We start from the raw sequence: 22988 nt of genomic DNA, 5'->3' as shown, positions 1-22988 counted from the left end.
GTGCCCACCGCAGCTGCAGCCTGAGGGGGTCCGCATGGTGCCAGGCACGAAATGCATCTGCTGCAGAAAGCTTTAAACAACATGGTCACTTAGTGTGAGGCGTGTGAAGATAAGACTACTGCAACACTGCTGCAAAGGGTTTGTCTCAGATAAATAAGATGGCCTTGGAGGACCTATTGTAATCAGCTTTTTACTGCAGGAATCTGGTCATCAGGATGTATATACCACGTTTTCCTGAAAATAAGACCTAGCTGGACCATCAGCTCTAATGCGTCTTTTGGAGCAAAAATTAATATAAGACCTGGTATTATATTATATTATATTATATTATACCAGATATTATATTATATTATATTATATTATATTATATTATATTATACCTGGTCTTATATTAAAATAAGACTGGTCCTATATTTTATTAAAATAAGACCAGGTCTTATATTACTTTTTGGTCCAAAAGATGCATTAGAGCTGAGAGCTGATGGTCTGGCTAGGACTTATTTTCAGGGAAACACGGTTTTATATATATATATATATATATATATATATATATATATATATATACACACACACACACACACACACATATATATGTATATACATATATATATATATATAACAAAATACATTATATATAATATGTGTAATATGTATACTGGACTCCATTAAACTTTGCATATAGGTCAAAGTTCAGGATATATATATGTATATATACATATATATATATATATGTATATATATATATATATATATCCTGAACTTTGGCCTATTTGCAAAGTTTAATGGAGTCCAGTACACAAAAAACTCCTATCACCTCAGCAATAGGGACTGTTATAGCACATTATGACAAGGGTTCTATTATCTAGTAGAACTTAAACTCCATGGGGGATTAATATTTGTGGGTTTTTTGGTTTTGTTTGTTTGTTTTGTTTTGTTTTACTGCTATACCCCTAGGGCCACAGAGTACTTGGCAAAACAGTAAACACTCAATTTGTATTTACGGAATGAATGAAAGCATCCAAATCTCTGACTGACACGCCATAATAACAACACATTTCAAGTGATTTATAAAGGGATTTTGACATCCATTTTCCCATTTGAATGTTCAATAATCCTGTGAGGTAAAGGAGAGTGCAGATTTTGTCCCCATTTTACCATTGTCAAAACAGAGACTCAAACAGATTAGTGCGTTTTTCAGGGACCACAAAGATAGTGAAGAGAAGAGCTATGCAGTGAATGCACCCACCACTCAACACGCCACGTACTACTCGTAAGCCAGTACAAGAAGGTAGAGTGAGCAGTGCACGAGATATCAAAATGAGGGACATGTACTTTATAGGGAACTTGAACACTTAGGAACTTTACTTAACTACAAAGTGCGTTCTTTCCTTGAAAAGAAATGGGGTTCTCAAATCATGCCCTCACTGAGTGGATGCAGGCACTAGGAAATGCGTTCAGCAGCTCAAGTCTCTAAAGGAGAATAATGCTGCAGTAAGTGAAATCAGAGACAGAGCTGGTGAGTACTTGGGTTACAACCCATAGCCTCATCTTCACGTAAGTGCTGCTGCCAAGTCAGGACTCCATCTCTGAAGAGGAGCAGTTTTTAAGGGGGAGAGAACAGAAGGGCAACCAAAATTCACACTCACAGTACCGAGCGGGAAGAACACTCAAATGTGGAATGTTCCAACGGTCTCTCTCGCTAGCAAGGATGTTTCACAGTTGCATAAAAGCACTTGACACTCACTCACAAAGGGCTGGCAGAAGTCTTTTCCACAGTAATGTGAAATGTTCCTACCCCTTCATTTTTATATTCCAAAGGGCATGTGACCGTGCCCACTTGGCAAATGTAAATGGGTTCATTGTGCTTTGGGTTGTGTCACACCCTTTACTGAGAAAGCAAGGACAGGGGCTGTTCCCGACAAACAGCCTTGGGGTCAGAGGGACAAAACAGGGTCTCCACCTGGCAATACTCAAGCAGGGTCCCGTGCCTGCACAGAAAGGCTGTGAGAAGAAGTTGGAGTCTGCTTGGGGCTCATTTTTATTAGGACAAGGTTGTCTCCCATGTCCTATTAAAATTAGGGTTTGGAGGAATATTTTGAGGCCCTTAAATATTTTGGGAGACCTTTTTGCTTAAGGCTGAAATGCGTAATCCCCTTACTTTTTGTGCCAAAACCTTAGTTGACCTCTCTGCATAGCCTCCAGTCAGGTGGAAAGTGCTGTAATAAATTTGCGCTAAGGACGATCAAAGGAGTTTTTTCCATCCTTCATGCCATAGATGCTGATAACGTGTTAGCAAGAGGTTTTAAAATCCGTTACCCCGATGGGTGTGTGGCCTAGAAACATTACTGACTTTCTTATCCGTTCTCAGCCTGCACATTGTCCTTTCCTGTTCTCTGCACAGCCAGGTAGGACTTCAGTGTCACCAGGTATTGGGCTTATCTGGACTTCACCAAATGTAACCAGGAGCCAATATTTTTGTCCCTCAAAAATCCGTATCCAGAAAGTAGCCAGCTGCATTAAAGCAACAACCGTTTGGTTACTCATAACCCTGGAATGCTGACTTGATTATAACAATAAATGGAACTAACAGAGCAGAAAGAAATGTTCAAAACAGATTTAAACCATAGGCTTTGAAATGTTTTATATCCTAAGAATTTGTGAAAAACACATTTTTTAATCACTGATCATCAGACCGATTCTCTTTCCCCTAAAGTTTAGTCATACGCTGTAGTCGAATGAACCACACCCTGAAATTCTTTCCATCTTTTTCCCCTTTTGTAGAGTCATGTGCTAACTATTGGTTTTATTCGTGGAAGCCAAAAGTGCCATTCTATTGTGTTGGTCATGGAAATTAAAACTGGCTGGTTTTACTTCAGCCTCTGAGAAAAAGAGCCCGAACTGGCATAAAACAGAAAAGGAAATCCACTCCTCAGTGTAATAAACCTAGACAATTGCTTGGTGTGGCCCGTTAGCTCCCTCTGATCTCTTGGCGATGGTCTTTCTGCGAATCCAGCCCAGTAAGAGGGGAAGCAGAAGTGGCAGTGTTTATTCTGGAGGCTTCTAGGCCCGCCGACTCATACCCATTATGTTTGTGATCTCAAGGGGACCCATGAGCAAGGAAAACAAAGAATATTTTGCCGACGTGCAAGTTTTCTTTGTCAGGACTAAACCCTTGTGCCCGAAGCCCTCTCCAAATACGGGCTGCTTATTGGGCTTGGATGATTCAGAGCCCAGGCTGTCAGCTTCACGCTCGGACGACTGTGCCCTGGGCCAGGGGGTAGGGAAATCTTCAAAATGGGAAAGGGCAGTAAACAAGAAGCGATCTTGTTTTTTTGCATTTGCATATGTGTACGTGTGAAGGGCCACACGGGGCTCTTCCTAAAGTCCAGCTTTGGATGGGACTTAGGGGGCCACACAAACATAGCTCTTCCTAATAAGCATGAAGCCGTCAGCCTGCTTCATTCCTTTGCAATTACAGGCCTTGTGCTCAGCCCTCTGTGGAACAGCAGTTTCATTCATTTTGGCCTTTCCCGCATGGCTGGGGAAATTAATCAGACAAAGAAATCATTATAGATTCGAATCACATACTCCTCCCCAAAAGTAAGCGTCTTGTTCTCACTCGCTCTCCCTAGAGAACACAGGAGCGTTTCCCGTCTCAGTCAGCAGCTGCCCCGAGGGTGGGCCAGGGCCAGGGCCTCTGAGGAATGGGGGGAAAGTAACCTGAGTTGGGAGAGCAGCACAGATGGGAGAGGTGGGAGGGCACTGCATACAAATCTCCCTGAGCGCTGCTTTCCTGCTTCTGATCCCAAGTATAGAATTATGAGCATATACATGTGGGGGAGGGGGAAGGACCCAGATACCAATCTGCCTGAAAACTGTTGCCCCAAGTGGTTTTTCTGCTACAAATTAAAGTCTGGCAAGACCTGAAGCTAGGGGCTCAGTATCTTATGTTTGATTCTTATTTTTCCCACATTCCCCCTGTCCCTACCCTGACCCTCCAACACATACACTGGGTAAGTAGAGTCCACTGGTGATTGAGAAACCTGTGTGTGATGTGTCCTGGAGGCCCAGCCTGGGCTAGACTTGCCTGCAAGAGGCTGGATGTGAGACCAAGAGATCACTTGTCGAGAGGAATGTGTGTGTACTAGGGTATTGGATCCCAGTCAGATAGATGCTTGTAAATGGGAGGAGCCTAGGAGATTTGAGGGCAAGTGAGAAGGATCTAAGGGGAACCATCTTGGTGCTGGGGCAGAGTGCAGGGTGATTCCTGAGCAGAAGTCGGATGCCCCTGGTCATGTTCCTATGAGTGGGCATGCTGGGAGAGGAACAGAAGGGTCTGTAGGATTCCCTTCTCGAGGATACCACAGAACACAATGACAGAGGTTTTCACTCCCTCTGAAAAAGCAAAAATATTATATTAAATGTCTAATCTTATAAAATATTCCGATTGCAAAGTAGAAAATCCTAAAACTATTGCCAGAAGTTCAGTAACCTTCAACAAACTTGATCTTCACAAACAAAATGGCTTTATGCTAAACCTATTCCTATGTGCTTAGAAGAGTTAGAAAAACAGATTTGATGCTGTGTTATCTGCAATGCCTCTGCCAAAGAAATCAGGAAACCCCATGAAGACATGCAAAAGAAGAAGAGGGGATATAGGGAAGATTCTGGAATAATTTATTCAGTTCAGCTCTGCAGTTCTGGCTGATAGAATAAGCAAGCATTCTGTGGGTTGTTGAGCTTGTGTGTTTCAGGGCAGAGGGAGGGCCTTTGAAAATCCATCTTAAGTTTATAGGTCATCCCCACCCAGGGAGGCTGAGATTTCATTCAGTCTGTAATGGTAATAAAATCCAAGAGCTAGTGGTAATCTGGGGAGGGGCTGTAATTGCTTAAATATGTCTCTTAATGTAAGCCCTTTTTTTGGACGGCTCATCTTAGATCTATGGAGGCCCTGATTTCCACTCTCCCAGAATAGCCCAGTTGTGTGTCCAGAGATCATCTGAGAATCCCATGCGGGTCTCCAGCACTGGAAATGAGCTAGCAATCCGATTTCAGACTGACAGCCTCATAAATGGGAGAGGCTTCAATATCTCATGGCAAGCAGTCCCTGGAGGTGAGTGAACCCACAAGGAATCACAAAGTACTGAAGCCAAGCCCTTGTTAAATTTCATGACATGATTGGCGAGAGGTATGAAAGCTGCATTTTGACAATTCTGTGACTTCCCAAATGGCGAATACTGCTTTGGCATGTACTCTTCCCTAAAACATGTGATAAAGTTTAACTTCTGAAGAGTTGCTGTATATGTGAAAGCAAGGAACGTATGCAAATCCGTGGTGAGAGCAGAAGCAGGGAAATTGGTTAGACTCACCTCCTCTCCAAGGACTTGTGCCTGTTCACCAGCCTCAAACTGCTGGGGCCTCAGCAAAGTGGTAAAAGACATCATGCCACCGTATAGCCCTTTGGATTCTTGGCAAATGCCAACACTGTAAATGTTAAGTTTGTGGATTCCAAGGAATTACTACTATGTGTTTTATAGTGACTTTCTGCCCAAGAACTTAGGCAGTCTAAATAAATCACTTGCAGACTGCTTAAGTAAAACTTAATGCACAAAATATTTTAGCAGACGTTAACCTGTACAACTACTTATATTAGCTGCATTTATTGAATACATACTATGTGCCAGGAACCTTCCTAACTATTCTATAAAAATTACCTTATTTCATCCTCACAACCAACCTGTGAGGGAAGTTCATTTCATGCACTCATCATACTAATGAGGAAGTCAAAGCTTAGAGAAATTAGCGACTTCTAGAAAATGCCAAAGCAGAGGTATAACCCGAAGCTGGCTCGTAATCCACTTCTGCCACTCTGAGGAACTATAGTAAGTATATTACATCTTTCCTAAAGTCAATGATGTATGAATTCAATGAGAATTATAAGTGTGTCTTATTTAGATTACCCCAAATGATTATCAATTATTAGAAAATAATACTGAATTTTTCCATTATTGGTTTATATCAACATCAATCCAAGAAATGTTGGGTCATAGAGGTAGACATTAACAGGCATTTGATAATATCATAAGAATAAAAAAAAATTTGAATAACCCCACCAGGTCCAGAATATTAAAATTTAAAAGACAGATGCTAAATTATTTGTAAAAGCATGCACTACTGAATTATCAAAATTCTTGGAAGCAGATATGTTATTCTTACAGTATGCTATATTTTTCGAGAACCATGAAAAGCATTTGGTGGCTATGTGAAAACACGATTTCATTTGCACTTATTTTTCAGTGTTTTTATTTTAATTTTTATTTTATTTCTTTTTTTTCCAATATTTAAAAACTAACTTTTGGCATCAATATTTAAAATATTTGAAATATCTTCTTAGTTCTTCTTCTTTGTTTTGTTGGGATGAATGAATTAATGGCAGATATTCAGGTCTTTAAAATGTTTAGCATAGACTACATAAAACTGATAGTCAAACAAAGAAGCATCTTGTACCATGCTACCAGGTTATGGGGTCAAGTTTTATGCAGGGATTCTTCTCATGATTGAATTGGTTTCCCATCTACAGGTTGTGGTGGGATTTTCCAGGCTCCCAGTGGAGAGATTCATTCTCCGAATTACCCCAGTCCTTATAGGAGTAACACTGAGTGTTCCTGGGTCATTCAAGTTGAAAGACATCACCGTGTTCTCTTGAACTTCACTGACTTTGACCTTGAAGCGCAGGACTCTTGTATTGTGGTAAGTGACACAAATTTCAAGCATTGTTTAGAGTCAAAACTAGGTCAAAACATTGCCATATGAGCATATTTAGTAACTATATTAGTTATGGATGTTTTCAACATCAAATCACAGGAAACCCAACTATTGGCAACTTAAAATATAAAGACATTTTTTTTTTTTTTTACCTAAATGCAAATCAGAAACTAGATAATCTCAGGGTTTGTTTAGCAACTCAATTTCCGTTCTATCATTCTTAGTGTGTTGACTTTTCATTTTGTATTTGTTACCTCATTGTCAAAAGATGGCTGCAGAGCTCTGAACACCCTGTACAAGTTCAAATCTGGTAAAGGAAGAGGAATAGTGTTAGTTGTTTCTATTTTGTATTTTTATTATTATTATTATTATTCAAGAAAGAATCTTGCTTACATATCATTGGCCAGAATTGGCTGCAAGAGAGATTAGGAAAGTATAGTGGAACGGATTTATCACAACTACTTTAAATCAATTACTACTGTGCTTCTGGTGGTTCTCACAGGGTTCTACATTTCTGAGATCAGGATATCTGAATCTGCTATTTGAACAAATCAGTGTCTGATAGGACAGAATATATTGGGATATGGGGTTAAAGGAGATGGGATATGGCTGTTAGTTGGTTAGATGGCAAAGGTTCTGTTACTGACATCAACTTTAATATATTCTCACCTGTAACTAAAGCCATATGGTTAATGTAAACGCAAATGAGGTTGTATTATTCGGGGATTTTCTTTTTAGTTTGAATTTAATTTCTTTGGTTGTCTGATTTTTTTTAACAAAATGTCTTCATCTTTCATTTGTATTTTGAAACATTTCATTCAGATGTAAACCACATATAAAACACTTCATTCAAACACAAACCCCAACTGGCTAGCTTTCAAATTTAACTTAAGAAAACTCAAGTGTTGTTTCACGTTTTTCAAAGTAGCCCAGTCTTAATGGTATAATTCCGAGTATTATTTTACAAGATTAAATCATTAATGTACTAAAAAGTTCAGTTGAATTATGACTATGTATTCATCTACTAAATGAGTCTTTGGAGTCTAAATTAGCAAAGCATTATACAAACTTAAGGTGTAGGATATCTACCTTCCGTAACGGTAACTCAGACCAACTCTCCTGACAAAGACCATATCGAAATTTGGGATGATCTTTAAAAACATCTGCCAAAGTACAACACCAAACTCACAAGATACTGTGAGATTTCTGAGTTAATATTGGGGAGATTTGAGTCCAGTAGTTAGAACTGCTTTTGCCCATAGGGCATTTGCTGATCCAGACGTTAGTTAGCAGCATTGCTGAGAGGCTCTCGTGGCAAAAAGGAGCAAAGTTTGAGTCCAAGGTCCCAGTAGAATGGCAGTCCTGGAAACCATCCCTAATCCTAGGTAAAATAAAAGTAAAACAGCCTTCTCAGAGACTTCATCCTAGCTTCGAGTCACCCCCAGATCTGAAGCCCTGGAATAATGAGTGCAACCCTGTATGGCTAATGTATTCATGCTTTGAATGTTCAGCAAAAGCAATTTCAAATCTTCTTCTAAGGGATATAAAATCATCCCACACCTCATTATGACCAATAAATTTTCATATGCAATCGCCAGGGCACTATCAAAGATGTTCATGTACATGAGACAATATGACATAAATGAGATACCACATTAATAACAGACAGTGCAAACAGACATACTAATAGGGCAGATGCTAAAATCACCAGGCGCAGCTTGGCAATCAACTATGGTTACTAAGTTTATGGAGGGAAAAGTAAAACGTAAAACTTTCAGCAAGGACTGCCAACTGTAGAAAGTGATATTGCAAAGATGAAAAAGAACTAACTGAAAATTTTAGAACTGAATAAATACAATAGCTGAAATTAAATTCTCAGTGGAAAGGGTTTTTTGTTGTTGTTGTTTTTTGTTTTGTTTTGTTTTGTTTGGCATGAGAGACAAATTGGACAGAGATGCTGAGAGAAAGGGTGAACTGGAAGATAAGTCAGAAGAATCTATCTGGAAAAAAAGCCTGGATAAGCAAAAAGATAAAAAAATACAAAAGAGAGGTTAAGACATATATAAAACAGATGTGAAAGATGAAATGGTAATCCCACAGGGAACAGAGAGATAAATGCAGCAGAAGCAATATTTGAGGACCTAATGACTAAGACTTTTCTAAAACTGATGAAAGACAACAGTTTATAAAAACAAGAATCCCAGAGAACCCAAACAGCCAAGAAGGGTAAATAGAAAGACATCCTTATCTAAAAGAGAAAATTAAAGATAAAGAAAAAAAATGTTATAATCAGCTAGTGGAGTGGATGTGTGGGAGAACAGGTTACATTTTAGGAAGTGGCAGACTGAATGCTGACTTTTCAATAGTGATAATTGGAAGCAAAAATGACCATGGGATGGCATTTTCAGTTTCAAGAAAGAAAATAACTACCAACCAGGCACTCTGTAGTCTCCTAAAATAAATTTTACAAATGAAGATGAAATAAAGCATTGAAACAGAAGAGGGGCCTTCAAGAGAAATTTGGAGCGGCTAGGGACAAATTGTCGTCCTCCTGTTTTGCCTGTGGTGGGCATTTCTTTATCACTTGGTCCCTCCCCTTGTACAGTGCCAGGTACAGTTTCCTCTTTGGTAAAGTCTATATAATCCATAGAATTCAACATACAAAGAGGTGTGTGAACACAACAAAGCCTAGATGAAAGTCACACCCAGCATAGCTGCATTATTTCTCTCCTGTGGCCGTAAGTAGGATTTTCCACCTACCTGGTGGAAATACACAGCCTGGGTGTTCTATTAAATACCACTGCCATATCTCAGCATACAGCTGGGCTTGCCTTAAACTGTAGTGAGAAGGAACAGACAGGAGGAAGTGAAACATCAAATATGACCTGGTCACAGGCATGGGGACAGAAAATCAACCCAAAGACAGGTGCTGTCTGGCAGATAAAGTACAGTGCAGAAAATCATAGTATAAACAAGTTGTCGGAATCAGGGACTCTCGTATGGAGCAGTTGGAGTATCCCCACCAGTGGGCAGACGATGCTTTCAGAAGCAGATGCCACCAAGCACTTGAGCAACACATTGAAATGAAAAGTGAGACACCACAGTGCCATGGTTAGGAAATCTAACTCTGGTCGAGCTGAGCCTGGATTCTTCCATTTTCTAGCTGTGTTGCCTGGGAGCAAGTTATTCCCTCAGCTTCAGTTTCCTGAACTGGGAAATGGGGATAGTAAGAGTCCTTGTGTCACATTGGTTGTTGGGATGTTTGAGATTATGTTAGGGACCAGCCTGTCCCATAGAAAGTCCCCAATTTGTACTGGCCAAAATTATAATGATGCTAACGGTGAGTGCCCTCAGACGTGTTCAACACTGAAAGAGGAAGGAGGTGTGGAATCACTAGCAGGGGCGGCAGCTGTAGGGGCTCGGGCTTCCGACCTGTGATCTGGGCCTCACGGTCGTCAGTAAAAGAGCCCACTTATGGATCCTTCTCATAGCATGGAGGTGTACTGAGGACTCAATAAACTGTAATAGAAATCATGAGGAAACAGAGGGGTGATTCATTTGGGCCTGGAAGCCCAGGAAAGTTTCACACTGAGGATGACATTTAAGTGGCAGGATTTCAGTAGTAGAAATGTGGTAGTGGAGGCTTCAGGGAAGGAATAGAGGAAATTGTGCACAGAGGGATGAGCATGCACAGACATCTGGCAATAGGAAAAGAGGGTGTTGTGAGTAGGGTGTAGCTATGTGTTGGAAAGCATGTGGACACCAAGGGTCCGTAGAAGACATCCAACTTGCACAGACTCTTTTGTACTCTGTGAAGCATTTGAAATTATCCTGTAGATAGTATGGGGTTCATGAAAGTCTTCTGTAAAACAGAGGAGTAATGTAGTCAAAACCATATTTTACAATGATAACAGACAGTTGTTATAACATGGTTGGTAGAGAAAGAGAAACGTGGTAGAAAGGCTGTTTGGGAAGTGATGGAAAAATCTTGGGCAGGGGATAGAGAGAAAGTCCGTATTGGAAAACTCTTATGGTGGTATAGTCAGCAAAACTTAGAGGCTGATTATATGGTGGGGGTGGGCTGGGTGATAGAGACGGAGGACTCTTGAAGAATGGCTGAATCGTTAGCCATTAACTAAGAGAGCAAAGGGGTAGACGACTGCATGAGGAAACTTAAGTTTGAAGGTCTACACTATGTCCCTTCCAGAGTTCAATGCATGAGTTCAGTGTTCCAGCTGGGGTTTGAGCTGGACATACAATTTGAGGATAATAAGTGGTCTCTTATAGGAGTATTTTGTAAAGAGAAAAGGGCCAAGTAAACTCTTTGCAAAACACCCCCATTTAAGGGGCAGATGGAGAAACAGAGGAAAAGGAGACTGAGGAAGGCTACTCAGCGAGGTGGTAGGAGAACCGGGAGAGAGTGGTAGCACTCATAGATTGAAACAACGCGCCTGGATTCAGTCTTTGATGAGCAGGATTAGCATGGGAAGTAGTGGAAGACTCCACTTCACAATAGGTTAAGAGGTGCAGGAGCATCTTAGATTTTTGCCAGAATTACGGAAGTGAATGGTAGAGGGGGATAAAAGGTTATAACCTATGGGTCAGACAAGATCGATGCAAAGTTATTTTTTTTAATGATGGAAGAGCTTGCGCATGTTGAGAGGGTAGGGTGCTGGCGGAAAAAGAGCAGCTGAATGTAAGACATAAACGGAATAATTGATGAAGCCATGTTATCAGGACAGAGACTTAAAGAAGAGAGACTGGTCCTATAAACTTTATATTTTCAGAATGGGAAATTGCAACGCATGCCCAAGCATAAGATTTTTTTTTCTGATTGCAAATTTATTATATTGAAAATTGCATAAATCATATACAAACTAAATCATTTTTGTTTTCTACAATTTATAAATCACCTTTACAAAAAGGTAAAGCGATGTGAAAAAGGACTGTTCAGGTAAATTGGGGTAGAGGGCTGCTGTGTATAGTTGCCAAGTGGACTTAGTTATGGGGATGGGAGGTTGGCAGAGGTTTGCAACCAGGCGGGCCACGTCCTGGCCACTGGTGAGGCAGGAAGCTTGGCTCCAAGTACTAGTTAGTTGTCCAGGAGTTCCTGAAGGCAGGCATTGAGGCACCAGCCACCTATCCTTTATAGCTAGGTGGACACTGCGTGTGAAACGTACCCTAAAGTCCAATATCTTACACAATATCTCTGCAGTTTCGGTTCGTACAAAGCCCATCATTCATCCTGGAGACATGCAAGTTAATTTCTTGGTCCTGTTGCTTACACAGAGTCATTAGCAAAGAGAAAAATAGCTGCCAGTGATGCTGCCGGATAATGTCTGTGTTCATGCGATTTTTAATAGAGCTCAAGTTTACTATTTAACACCAAGGTAAATTATGTGTGGATGGGACCAGCCATCGTGTTCTATAAAACTCCTGGAACAGTTTAGAGTTGGGTTTATGGGTAGGAAGAGGAGGACACAGTGGGAGTTGAAGAAATGGACAGTAAGATTAGGCGATGTCAGCTGTGGGTTCATTCCAGAGGTCACCGCTCTGGGCCACCCCTCGGGTGGGATAGTCCCTCTACACCCCACTTTCTCCACTGGAGACAGTGCTCTTCCTGTAGTTGGCCTAGTCCCCAGTGGTCCCAAGTGGAGGCAGGGTGAACCCACAGGCAGCCCCAAGCCATCACTCTTGCTTTCCTGGACCTAAAGGCAAAGTTCAGCAAGTGGATGAGGATTTAAAAATGGAACAGTAGTACACAGCCTCCACCCCCTCTCCTGTAACCCCCAGCAGCAGTCTTCGTATTTCAAAGGCATCAGTCTGTTGGATGCATGAATTACTAATAGATGCGTGGCTGAATAAGTGATTTTTTTTGTCTCTACTCCTGCAATGATCACTGGGAAATTGCAGAAGAGACATTGGGACTGTGCTGTGCAGAGTTCACTCCATGGCACAATTATTGATACACAATCTCACTATTTTGAGCCACATGAGAACTTACATAATATCGCAGAAGTGCCATTTCTAGAATTACATGTTGCTATAATGAAAAAAAAAAGACAAACTGGATTTTCTGACTTCTATTGAAAAGGGGATGGCATCCCAGGGCGCTAATCAGAAAGCGGGGCTGGCACTCGGGTTTCAACTCATTTGATAATGTGTTTGCTCAGTCCCTTTTGAGTGGTCAGTGTAATTAACCTCCGGCTCTCCTGAATGACACGTTATGAGTCGTTCTCACCAAGGCAGCAAGTGGGACCCATTGGCTGGGCATGACCCTGTACAGTCAGCGCAAAAATCGCTCCATTACGCCTCCTTTCAGGTAGGCTGCGTTTTAAAGTGACTTCCGGCAGACAGTTTACTGGCTTAATTAGAGTCTTTTTTCTGAGCCTCAAATTCGTGTAGGCCTATAGGTTCTTATTGATCTCTGGGAAATGCTGGCTGTAGCTCAGTGTGAGAGCGGGGAGAGCCGTTATTTCAGTAGCCCCACTGGCCCCTGGGACTCTGACCTCTGATTTCAGCATCCTCTTTGCTCAGCGCAATGGAATGTCGGCCTTGTGAGAGTCAGCAAGAAACTGATAAAAGCTAGCAGACCACAGTCCAGATCCAGCCTCTCATTTGGGGAAAACAAACTCTAGGCCCAGCGAGGCTAGTACAAAGGAAGGGCACATGGTGAGTAACTGTTTTCTTTTCTGAAGTTCTCTGTACTGATGTAGGAGAAAGAAAGCAAAGTGTCCTGTTTGAACTGAAGAAAGCCAGAGGCCCCGCCTAAAGCTGCAGTGTCTGTTGTTATTCACATTATTTGACAACACGGTGCAGGGTGGAACAGGGCAAACACAGAATGCACTTTCCACATTTTGTTTTCTTTTTTCAAGACACTACCCATGATGTGTTTCCTTTTAAAACACTGATCATTTCCAAAACAGAGGAAACAGACACAGGAATAATAGAACTCAGTGCTTCAAAGAGACAGTGGAAACAATTCTTCCTTAAATATTTACTGTTTTACAAATAAATCCAAGACAGAAATCAATCTCTTACTCCTCCCTCCTCTACTCCCTCCCTCTTCACTGCTAAAATGTAGTTTCCACTTGATAATCGAGGATGAGCTCTGCTGATCTCTTCAAAATGTTTCATTTGTGATTTGCTTTTGATAACATGCTTAGCCATGTTGCAGTCCAGCGCCAAACTGGTCACCAAAAGCTGTGCCGATACTTTCCATCCTCAAAGCGAAGAATAATGGAATGGAAGCCACAGTTCTCCATCTGTGGACACAGGCTTTGCTTTGTTTGCATGTCAGCTAAGAATCTCCTTAAATGCTTGTTTATTTGTGGAAAAAAAAAAAAAAAAAAAAGAGCTTCTTGGATTTCTCCTCATGCTAGCATTGGAGATACTGCCAATCATTAGACTTTACAGTCTCCTGTAAACTTGGAAAATGGAGAGCTATAATGTAGAAGAAAGAAATAGAACTGACAATGTCCTGACATGAGCTGTGGGGCTGTGAATTTAACTTGGTATTTAATTTCAGATGAGCGTAGCTGGAAAATATCACTGACTGCGGAAACCAATGCTTCCTACTTCCCCTTCCCTAAGAAAAGCTGCTATCATGAGTAATACTTTCATTTCCGTCCTCACATTTACGACTTTAAGAGCTTGGGTAATTTCCTGAGGGATCCCTCCCCCTGTCACTGAATATGTCCTCTATCTTAGAGCAGGTCGCATTCCCAAATGGAAATTCCATCGGCAGCTGTGCCACCATATGTAATACGTGAAAATATTTCATAGACTCTCATCCTCAAAATTGACTTTGCTCCCTGATGGAAATGATCTTTTCTGCACCCTAAATATCTTATCCTCCACCACATTCTTTTTTTTTTTTTTTACACTGATAAGCATTAAGGCAATCCGAAGCAGTAGACATGTGTTGCAAGGAATTTAAAATGAAGTACGGAGTCAAGACCCATTTGAAAGCTGAATTAGGCCAGGAGCGAGGTGAAAAAAGAGACCATGCAAGACCAGACAGTTAGGTTGGGGTTACACCAGGAAAGGACGAGGAGTGGATTTATATCTACATCCAGGAACAGAACCAAGTTGAGGAAGCCCAAGTTTAGGGTTAGTTGGTCCCAGACACTGGGCCCTTTGTTATACAGTCCGCTAACTTAGCCACGCTGGGAATGCCGAGCATGTCCTGGGCCTGGAATGCGTGACAGGTGCCAACCACTCTGACATCCACGGGGGCCCCAAATAAGACTTTCTAAAATGCCACTAAGGATGCTTTATTGCAGGTCTGGACACGTGAGAGGAGACTTCCATTTGTTCTCGAGAGCTCCCGTGGTTACCTTGCTAGGAGACCATGAATATCCCACTTCGCTGCATAGAATCCTGGTCTCTCATTATTTTCAATGAATAATACTTAATTTTATCTTTTCGGTTGGCTTAATGATAATCAGTGCCAGATGGACGTGATCAAATGGATCCTGGTGGTACACTACTCAGCGTACAGCTCTTAGCACATCACGTCTATGTTTTCTGACTGCAAAGTGCAAGTGTAAGAAGGATTCCATTTTTAAAAATGGATTTCAAGCATTTATCAGTGTCTGGTACAGATAATGTTAGCTGCTACTCCTAATTTTTCTGTTACTACTACTCGTGCTTCTATTACTACTCAGACTATGTTAAAGGTCTTCACTTACCTTTTTCAAAATCGTGAACCTTAGGTACACAGGATGGAATTCATAATCCTCAGTGCATTGCTATCCTCATTAGTTCATAAACACATTCATTTTATTTTATCTTAAAGTATTTTTAAACCTTAAAATATATTTTATATATATATATATAAAATACATTTTTTTCACACATTCTTCAATGTATCATCTCAGTGAAGTTTATCACATCAAAAGTGTGTTATTTTGATACCTTCTAAAAGGTTCCCAGGGCTGAAAATGAAAATGAAACTATACTCATATTCATTCATAATTTACGTGGAAAGCTCAACTCTGAAGCTAAGGGGAAGCATTGTCTTTGGGGATTCTAAAATACTTTGTATGTCTTGCTTTTGAATTAAAGTAGTTTCTTCTTACTCCAATTTATAATGATTTTAACCCACACATTTAATTGGTTTATTTTCTTCCTGAGCACGATGAAAATTCATAAAACAAGAAGATAGAAGCATCAGTAGAAATATTCCAACCCCCCACCTACTCTCCAACAATCTGAGGGAATCTATTCCAGTTTTCAGAAATGAAAATGCAGTCATTACTGAGGAAGCTACTGTTCATTTTTCCCCTTCAGTCATGTGCTTTGGGCAGTAAGTGATGACTGTTTAGTGAGCTATCACGAGTCAATTAGCCAGGGGTTTGATCATAGGGGACGGGACTGTGGGCGGAAGTGCCATGCGCTGCCTATCTGTCAGGCGCTTGCTCTTCAGTTCCCAAGCAAAGTGTCAGTGATGGCTCGTCTTTATTTGGTGCAATCTTAAAAAGTATTGGAACACTCAGCTTTCCTTTGGTATTGGATTTCACGTTTTACAAAGAACACACTGCACAGTGGCAGTTGTTTGGAGACTGAATTGAAGGGGGCACAAATTTAGGCAGGGAGAATTTCAGGCTGCTGTGGTGACCTAGGCACAAGGACACCAAGAGGAGACCATGGGGGGGGAGGGGCGGAGAGTAGAGGAGCCAGGAAGGGATCCAAGAGATACACCAGAGGGAGACCTGACAGAACGCCAGGATCCACTGGATTGGGGGAATAAAGGAGAGATCTACAATGGCTGAGCCATTGGGTATATGGCTCTGGCATTTACTGAGGCAAGAAATGAAGGTGAAGGAGGAATTGGGGTGGGGGCGGGGAGATGACTTCAGTTTGAAGGTTTATGGAACCATACAAGCCCTGAGGTCTGGAATACCATTGGATATATGAGCCTGGAGCTTGGAGAGAGGTCTAGTACAGTTGTAGATGCTGGCCAACTAACAAATATCTTGGAGGTCTTCAAATAGAAGCATAGTCATTTAACTTGATGCATTCTCAGGCAGCGAAAGGCCACATTAAGTGATATTACTATCCATCTGGCTTAGTTCCTGCAAGACTGTTACATGATTAGCATGTTGTCATGTCTCTGTATGTGGTCGTTTACATGTCTGACTGGCTGAACATTTAAACATTTTAAACAAACACGTTCTTTAAAAATTTTACATACTCCTCATATTACATTTTTAAAGTACAGAAATCAAGAAATAAGAAATCAATGCCATCCATAATACTGCAGTGCAGAGACACGTAATTAAAATCATTTCCTGTATAAGCATACATATAAACATACACATGCACACTTAACACACACATAAACATAGACAGTTAAGGTAATACTGCATGTCATTTTGTATCCTACCTTTTTCACATAGTATTATTTAATATATTTATTCTTAAAAATAGTTTCTTTTGCTATATAATCAATTATATGGACAGACCAGAATTTAGTTAACCATTAGCTTACGATTGACCACTTAGATAACTTCTGGATTTTTTTTCTTATGGTAATAATGCTATGAAGAGCATATTTATATGTGAATTTTAGCTTCATTTCCTATTATTTCTTTAAATAGATTCTCTTTTCATTATTGGAAACTCCATTATGAAATATTTTAAGTATAGCCTAAACAATGCATGCATATAAAGTATATAATGAACAAAACATTTCACTGACCAGACTTGCCACATCTTAATATTTTGCCATATTTGCTTCAAGTTTTCTGTTTTTGTTTTTCCTAAGAAGAAATAAATTGCTGAAAAGACAGTGGAGACCCATGTGTGGCCCACACAGATATCATTTCCTGCCCCCATCCCAGAGGAAGCCACTTAGGAGAATTGGGGTTCATGATTCCCATGGTTATATTTTTTATTAAAGTATACTTGACATACAATGTTATATTAGTGTCAGCTGTACAACATAGTGATTTTACATTTTGTACCTTATATGATAACCGCAATAAGTCTAATAACCATCTGTCACTGTTTAAAGTTATCACAGTACTATTGACTATATTCCCTATGCTATGCATTACATCCCCATGACTAATTTATTGTATAACTGTGTGGAGAAGCGAGGAGACAGAGAGGAGGTGCTCACCCAGGTGTCCATTTCTTGCCACTGTTAAAATTCAAGCCCTTTGTCTCTTACTTCTTCTTCTTCTTATGGCTGTTTTCCCTTTTTCTTTACCCCTTGTTAAGAGAAAGTTGGAATTTGGAACTCTTTCGTTCATTTCTTCAAAATACCACACACTTGAGACTCTTTTGTGTAGTAGACTTTGACTAAATATTTTAGGCACTGGCAGGTGGTAACTGCAAAAAGCAGGCTGGCAGTTGAATTAAACTGTAATATGAGATTTCCTAGTCCTTAAAAATCCACTGTTCATTCCTTCCTCAATCTCTTACTTCACTCCCCTTGTATTAGTTATCGTTTGCTCCATAGTAAATTATCCCGAAACTTAATGGCTTAAAACAGCAGTATTTCCAGTTTCTGTGTCAGGTATCCAGGTGTGGCTTACCTGGGCCTTTCCTAGCTCACTCATATGGTTGTTGGCATGATTGAATTCCTTACAGACCATTGGCTAGAGGCCTCCCTCAGCTCCTTGCCATGAAGACCTCTCTATAGAATATCTCATAGCACAGAATTTGCTTCCTCAGAGGTAGCAAAATACAGTGCAAGAGACAGTGCCAACATGAGGGAGAGTGCTCGCAAGACGGAAGAGTCCATCTGTCACAACCTGATCGTGGAAGTGACATCCTATTTCTTTGGCTGTAATCTATGTATTACAAGGGCATGAATCATTGGATCCAGGTCAGAGGTTGCCACCCCCATAATCCCACTTGCATAATTACCATGTATTGCGTGTCCTAATCATGTTCCCACCTCATCTGATATTGCTGGGAAATGCCCACCCTTGGAGCTCTTTTTGTATTTGCTTTTATAGCTCTCTAGTTCCATTCCTCATTTCTTTAATTTTTTTTTTTTTTAATTGGGGGATATTGGTTAATAGTGTGTTTCTCCAAGGCCCATCAGCTCCAAGTCATTGTCCTTCAATCTAGTTGTTAGGGTGCAGCTCAGCTCCAAGTCCAGTTGCCATTTTCAATCTTGGTTGCAGAGGGTGCAGCCCACCATCCCATGTGGGAATCGAACCAGCAACCCTGTCGTTCAGAGCTGGCGCTCTAACCAACTGAGATATCCGGCCGCCCAAAAAACCTTATACTCATTTCTTAAACAGAAATTTAGCTATCACTCTGTCTGGCTTTAATAGTAGAAGCTAATGTCTATTAGGTAATTATTATGTGCCAGGAACTATCCTAAGTACTTTATATCCTTTAATTCATTTAATGCTGATGAACAGTATGAGCTATGTATTCAAGTCGATCCCCTTTTACAGATTAGGAAGCCGAGGGATAGAGAGCAGGGGAACTTGTCCACAGTCACATAAAATAATCTCTCTCTTTTCAGTTATTCTCTGAGAGCTTGTGAGGTGTTTTGCTAACTAAAGACTGTGTTTTTTTTTCTCTCTCTCTCTAAGAGGAATTCTGGCACCAGCTTCTAAATAATGCATACTGTTAAATAATACATGTTTCTATCATCATTAAGTGTATGGGAAGGCAAAAGGTTCCCTTTGCTTGGCTGCTTTATTTTCTCAAACTACCAGACCTTAGGACTCTGACCATAAGCCTCTTTAAATATCATCAGAAAGGGGTACTGGTCCCTCTCCCAAATGTTTTTCCTCCCTGTGTCACTTTATGACACGTGTGAACTTTGAAAAAGGGTTGACATTTACCCAAATGTCTTTAAGATATTAACGCATCAAGTATTAAAATTAATAAATGTTTGGCTCAGTTCTAACTTCTGGCTCGAGCTTAGAAGGTGGGGTGCCCAATAGCACCGTATATGTCATGTGTTCTGAATACTCTTGGCCCTGAGCATGGGTCTGTTGTCCTCTGCCCACCTTCCACCTTCCATATCCTCTGACAACTGGTACAAGACTGATACAGCCAGTGAGAAGGCACCTGGGAGCTGTGTGGCCCGGCCTGTGTCCTGTGATTGGACCCTCCTGCATTGCCCTTTGGGCCCAGTTAGTAGGAAGTCTTCCCACAAAGCAGCCCCCACTGACTGTGCCTTTTTTACCCACTGTTGTGACTGCTATGCATTTACATACTGCAATCCATGAGCCAGAGGATAGATTTTTCCTGCCTCTGGATTTCCTTCAACCCTCATCCTCGTGCTTAGAGGCCGTATACTCTTATATATGCTTTTCACTTACTCATTTGTACATCAAACGTTTGTTGTTTGTTATGTGGCAGGTTCTGTTCTTTTAAAAAGTCTCCTATTTTTATATTACAACATTAACATTTCGTACTTTGATTGTGTATGCTGGCATTTGGATATTTTACAAAACTCTGGGTACTTTCTAAAGAGACTAACTTTTCTGTAGAAATTAGATGGCCACTTAACCAGCTCTGTCTGTTTTGACAGCCCCTGTAATTGTAACTCCCAAAGATGGTGGCCACTTTTTCGTTTGTGGATTCAACTTCAAAATTTTATTTTACTAACATCAGATCAGAAAATCAATTCCCAGGTCTAGAAAACTCTCGGCAATGACTCAAATAAAAATTGTGTACCTATAGGTTATATAAATATGTTATACATGTAGCCAGTATGATAAATTAGCAGTATAATTTGCTAGCTGTGCCTTGGGTGCTAAAAGGAAAATGTATATTGATAATTTTCATGACTTTAATATTTTAAATAAATGGGGACTTCCGGAAAAATGGCGGAGTGAGGTGAGCCTCTGTAAAGCTCCCCTGGAATTTACAAAGAATAGAACAACAAAAACTCCACAAAGGACTCCCTGCACAGCAGACAGGCAAGACGAAGAGGCCCACTACCGACTGAAATCACCTACAGGTGGGAGATTCGCGCGAGTGGAGGGAGGAGGAAAGTGAGAAGTGCACGGAGACGCAGCTCCGCGGGCGCAGGACGCAGACCCAGCTCAGTGCGCCGAGCTCGCTGCTTCCCAGAACTACCGCAGCTGCGGGAGATCGGACTGCTAGGGCTCCGCCAGGGCTCCACAGGGCTGAGGGGACAGCATATAACACGGCTGAACCCAACGCTCACGGCAGAGACCTTGGAGAAAAGACTGAGGGAAAAAGGCTGAAAACGGTGGTTTAAGCCCGCACTGCCGAGCAGAGAACGGAGCCTTAGGCACTGAGACTAGCCGCCCCCTCCCTCCCCTCCCAGAGCTCGCCCCGCCCCCACCTGCCCGGTGCTAGAAGCGAAACAGTAGCAGTGTCAGATCAAAACAACAGAAAATTTGCTATTTTGAGAACTGTGTACCGCAGACACAAATTCACAGCCCAACTAGTTCCGGCAAAGGGGAGAGAGCTGTGGAAGCAGGACCGGATGTGGTGGTGGTCGCCGCCATTGCTCTGGGCCACCTCTCACAACTCACCCCGCCCCTGACCCCACCTAGCTGGGCGGATCCCTGCAGGAGTAAACAGAACTGCTGAAACATACGGGCTCTGAATCACGAGCTGGAAGAGCTTTGGAACATCAAAAGCTCTCCGCATACCCCCCGGGACACTGCGCCCTGTGACCTAGACGAACTATTAATAGAGGAGAAGCCCGTCTCCCAGGGAATCCCCCCATTGTGTGAGAAGTTGGAATAGTGCAGAGAAAACATAGCACTACCGTGTGGGAGAAGGAAAATAAGTTGCAGTTGGAGAAATAATAAAACATTCTACCAACAAGTACTGGCAAACAAAAGAAAGACCGCTTCCTATCAACCTGTTGCAGAAGTCACTCCTGTAGATGTCTAGGAAGAGAAATAGTAAACCAGTAATCGCCATGAATAACCAAGGCAACAAGATAGCTCAGAAAGAAAGTGAAAAATCTCCAGAGAAGGGACTTAAAGATACAGAAATATGTGACTTAAATGACAGAGAATTCAAGATTGCAGTTCTGAAAAAACTCAACGAGATACAAGAAAACACAGATAGGCAGTTAAATGAACTCAGAAACTCAATCAAAGAACAGCATGAGCATTTTACGAAAGAGATTGAAATCTTAAAAAAGAACCAAATAGAATTTCTGGAGATTAAGAACTCAATAGAAGACATTAAGAATGAAATAACCAGCTTAGGTAGTAGAGTTGACCAGATAGAGGAAAGAATCAGTGACATCGAAGATAGAAACCTGGAAATGACACAGATAGAAGAAGAAAGAGACTTGAGACTTAAAAGAAATGAAAGAACTCTACAAGAACTTTCTGACTCCATTAGAAAGAGCAATATAAGAATAATGGGCATACCAGAAGGAGAAGAAAGAGAGAAGGGAACAGAGAATATATTCAAACAAATTGTCAATGAGAACTTCCCAAATTTGTGGACAGAACTGGACCCTCGAATCCAAGAAGCAAATAGAACACCTAGTTACCTCAATCCCAACAGACCTTCTCTAAGGCACATTGTATTGAAGCTGTCTAAAATCAACGACAAAGAAAGAATCCTCAAGGCAGCCAGGGAAAAAAAGACGGTAACATACAAAGGAAAGCCCATTAGATTCTCATCAGATTTTTCAGCAGAAACTCTACAAGCCAGGAGGGAGTGGAACCAAATATTCAAACTATTGAAAGAGAGAAATCATGAGCCAAGAATAATATATCCAGCAAAGATATCCTTTAAATATGAAGGAGGAATAAAGACCTTTCCAGACATACAGAAGCTGAGGGAATTTTCTAATACACGACCTGCACTACAAGAAATACTAAAGGAGGCTATTCGACCACCATCAACAGGGACAATATGTGGCAACCAAAACTCAAAAAGGGGGAGAGTAAAGGCCTGAACCGGAATATGGGAATGGAGAAAGTAAGCGTGCTGAAGAAAATGGAGTACTCTAAATATCAAACTTTTTTTTACATAAACTTAAGGGTAACCACTCAAAATAAATCCAGAATTGAAATATATACTGAAATAAAAGAAGAAACAGAGGGAAACATCATAAAATACCACCACACAGAAATAATAGACAACAACAAAAAGGCAAAGAAACAATGGAGACACAGCCTTACCAGAAAACTAAAGATAGAATGACAGGAAATCCTCACATATCAATAATCACCCTAAATGTAAATGGACTGAACTCACCAATAAAAAGGTACAGAGTAGCAGATTGGATCAAAAAA

General features: G+C 41.0%; 1 protein-coding gene across 1 annotated transcript in view; it reads left to right on the top strand.

Annotated features, from left to right (window-relative positions):
• Positions 1-22988, top strand: part of CUBN (cubilin) — a 245413-nt gene that overhangs the window by 104230 nt on the left and 118195 nt on the right. Inside the window, exons 30-31 of the mRNA XM_074324816.2 lie at positions 4939-5113; positions 6581-6750. Coding sequence (XP_074180917.2) covers positions 4939-5113; positions 6581-6750 — 345 coding nt within the window. The remainder of the gene's footprint in view (positions 1-4938; positions 5114-6580; positions 6751-22988) is intronic.

This window comes from Rhinolophus sinicus, chromosome 1 (assembly GCF_057876585.1).
Source record: "Rhinolophus sinicus isolate RSI-liver-muscle chromosome 1, RSI-T2T, whole genome shotgun sequence".
Taxonomy (NCBI): domain Eukaryota; kingdom Metazoa; phylum Chordata; class Mammalia; order Chiroptera; family Rhinolophidae; genus Rhinolophus; species Rhinolophus sinicus.
This window is presented reverse-complemented; position numbering and strand designations above follow the sequence as displayed.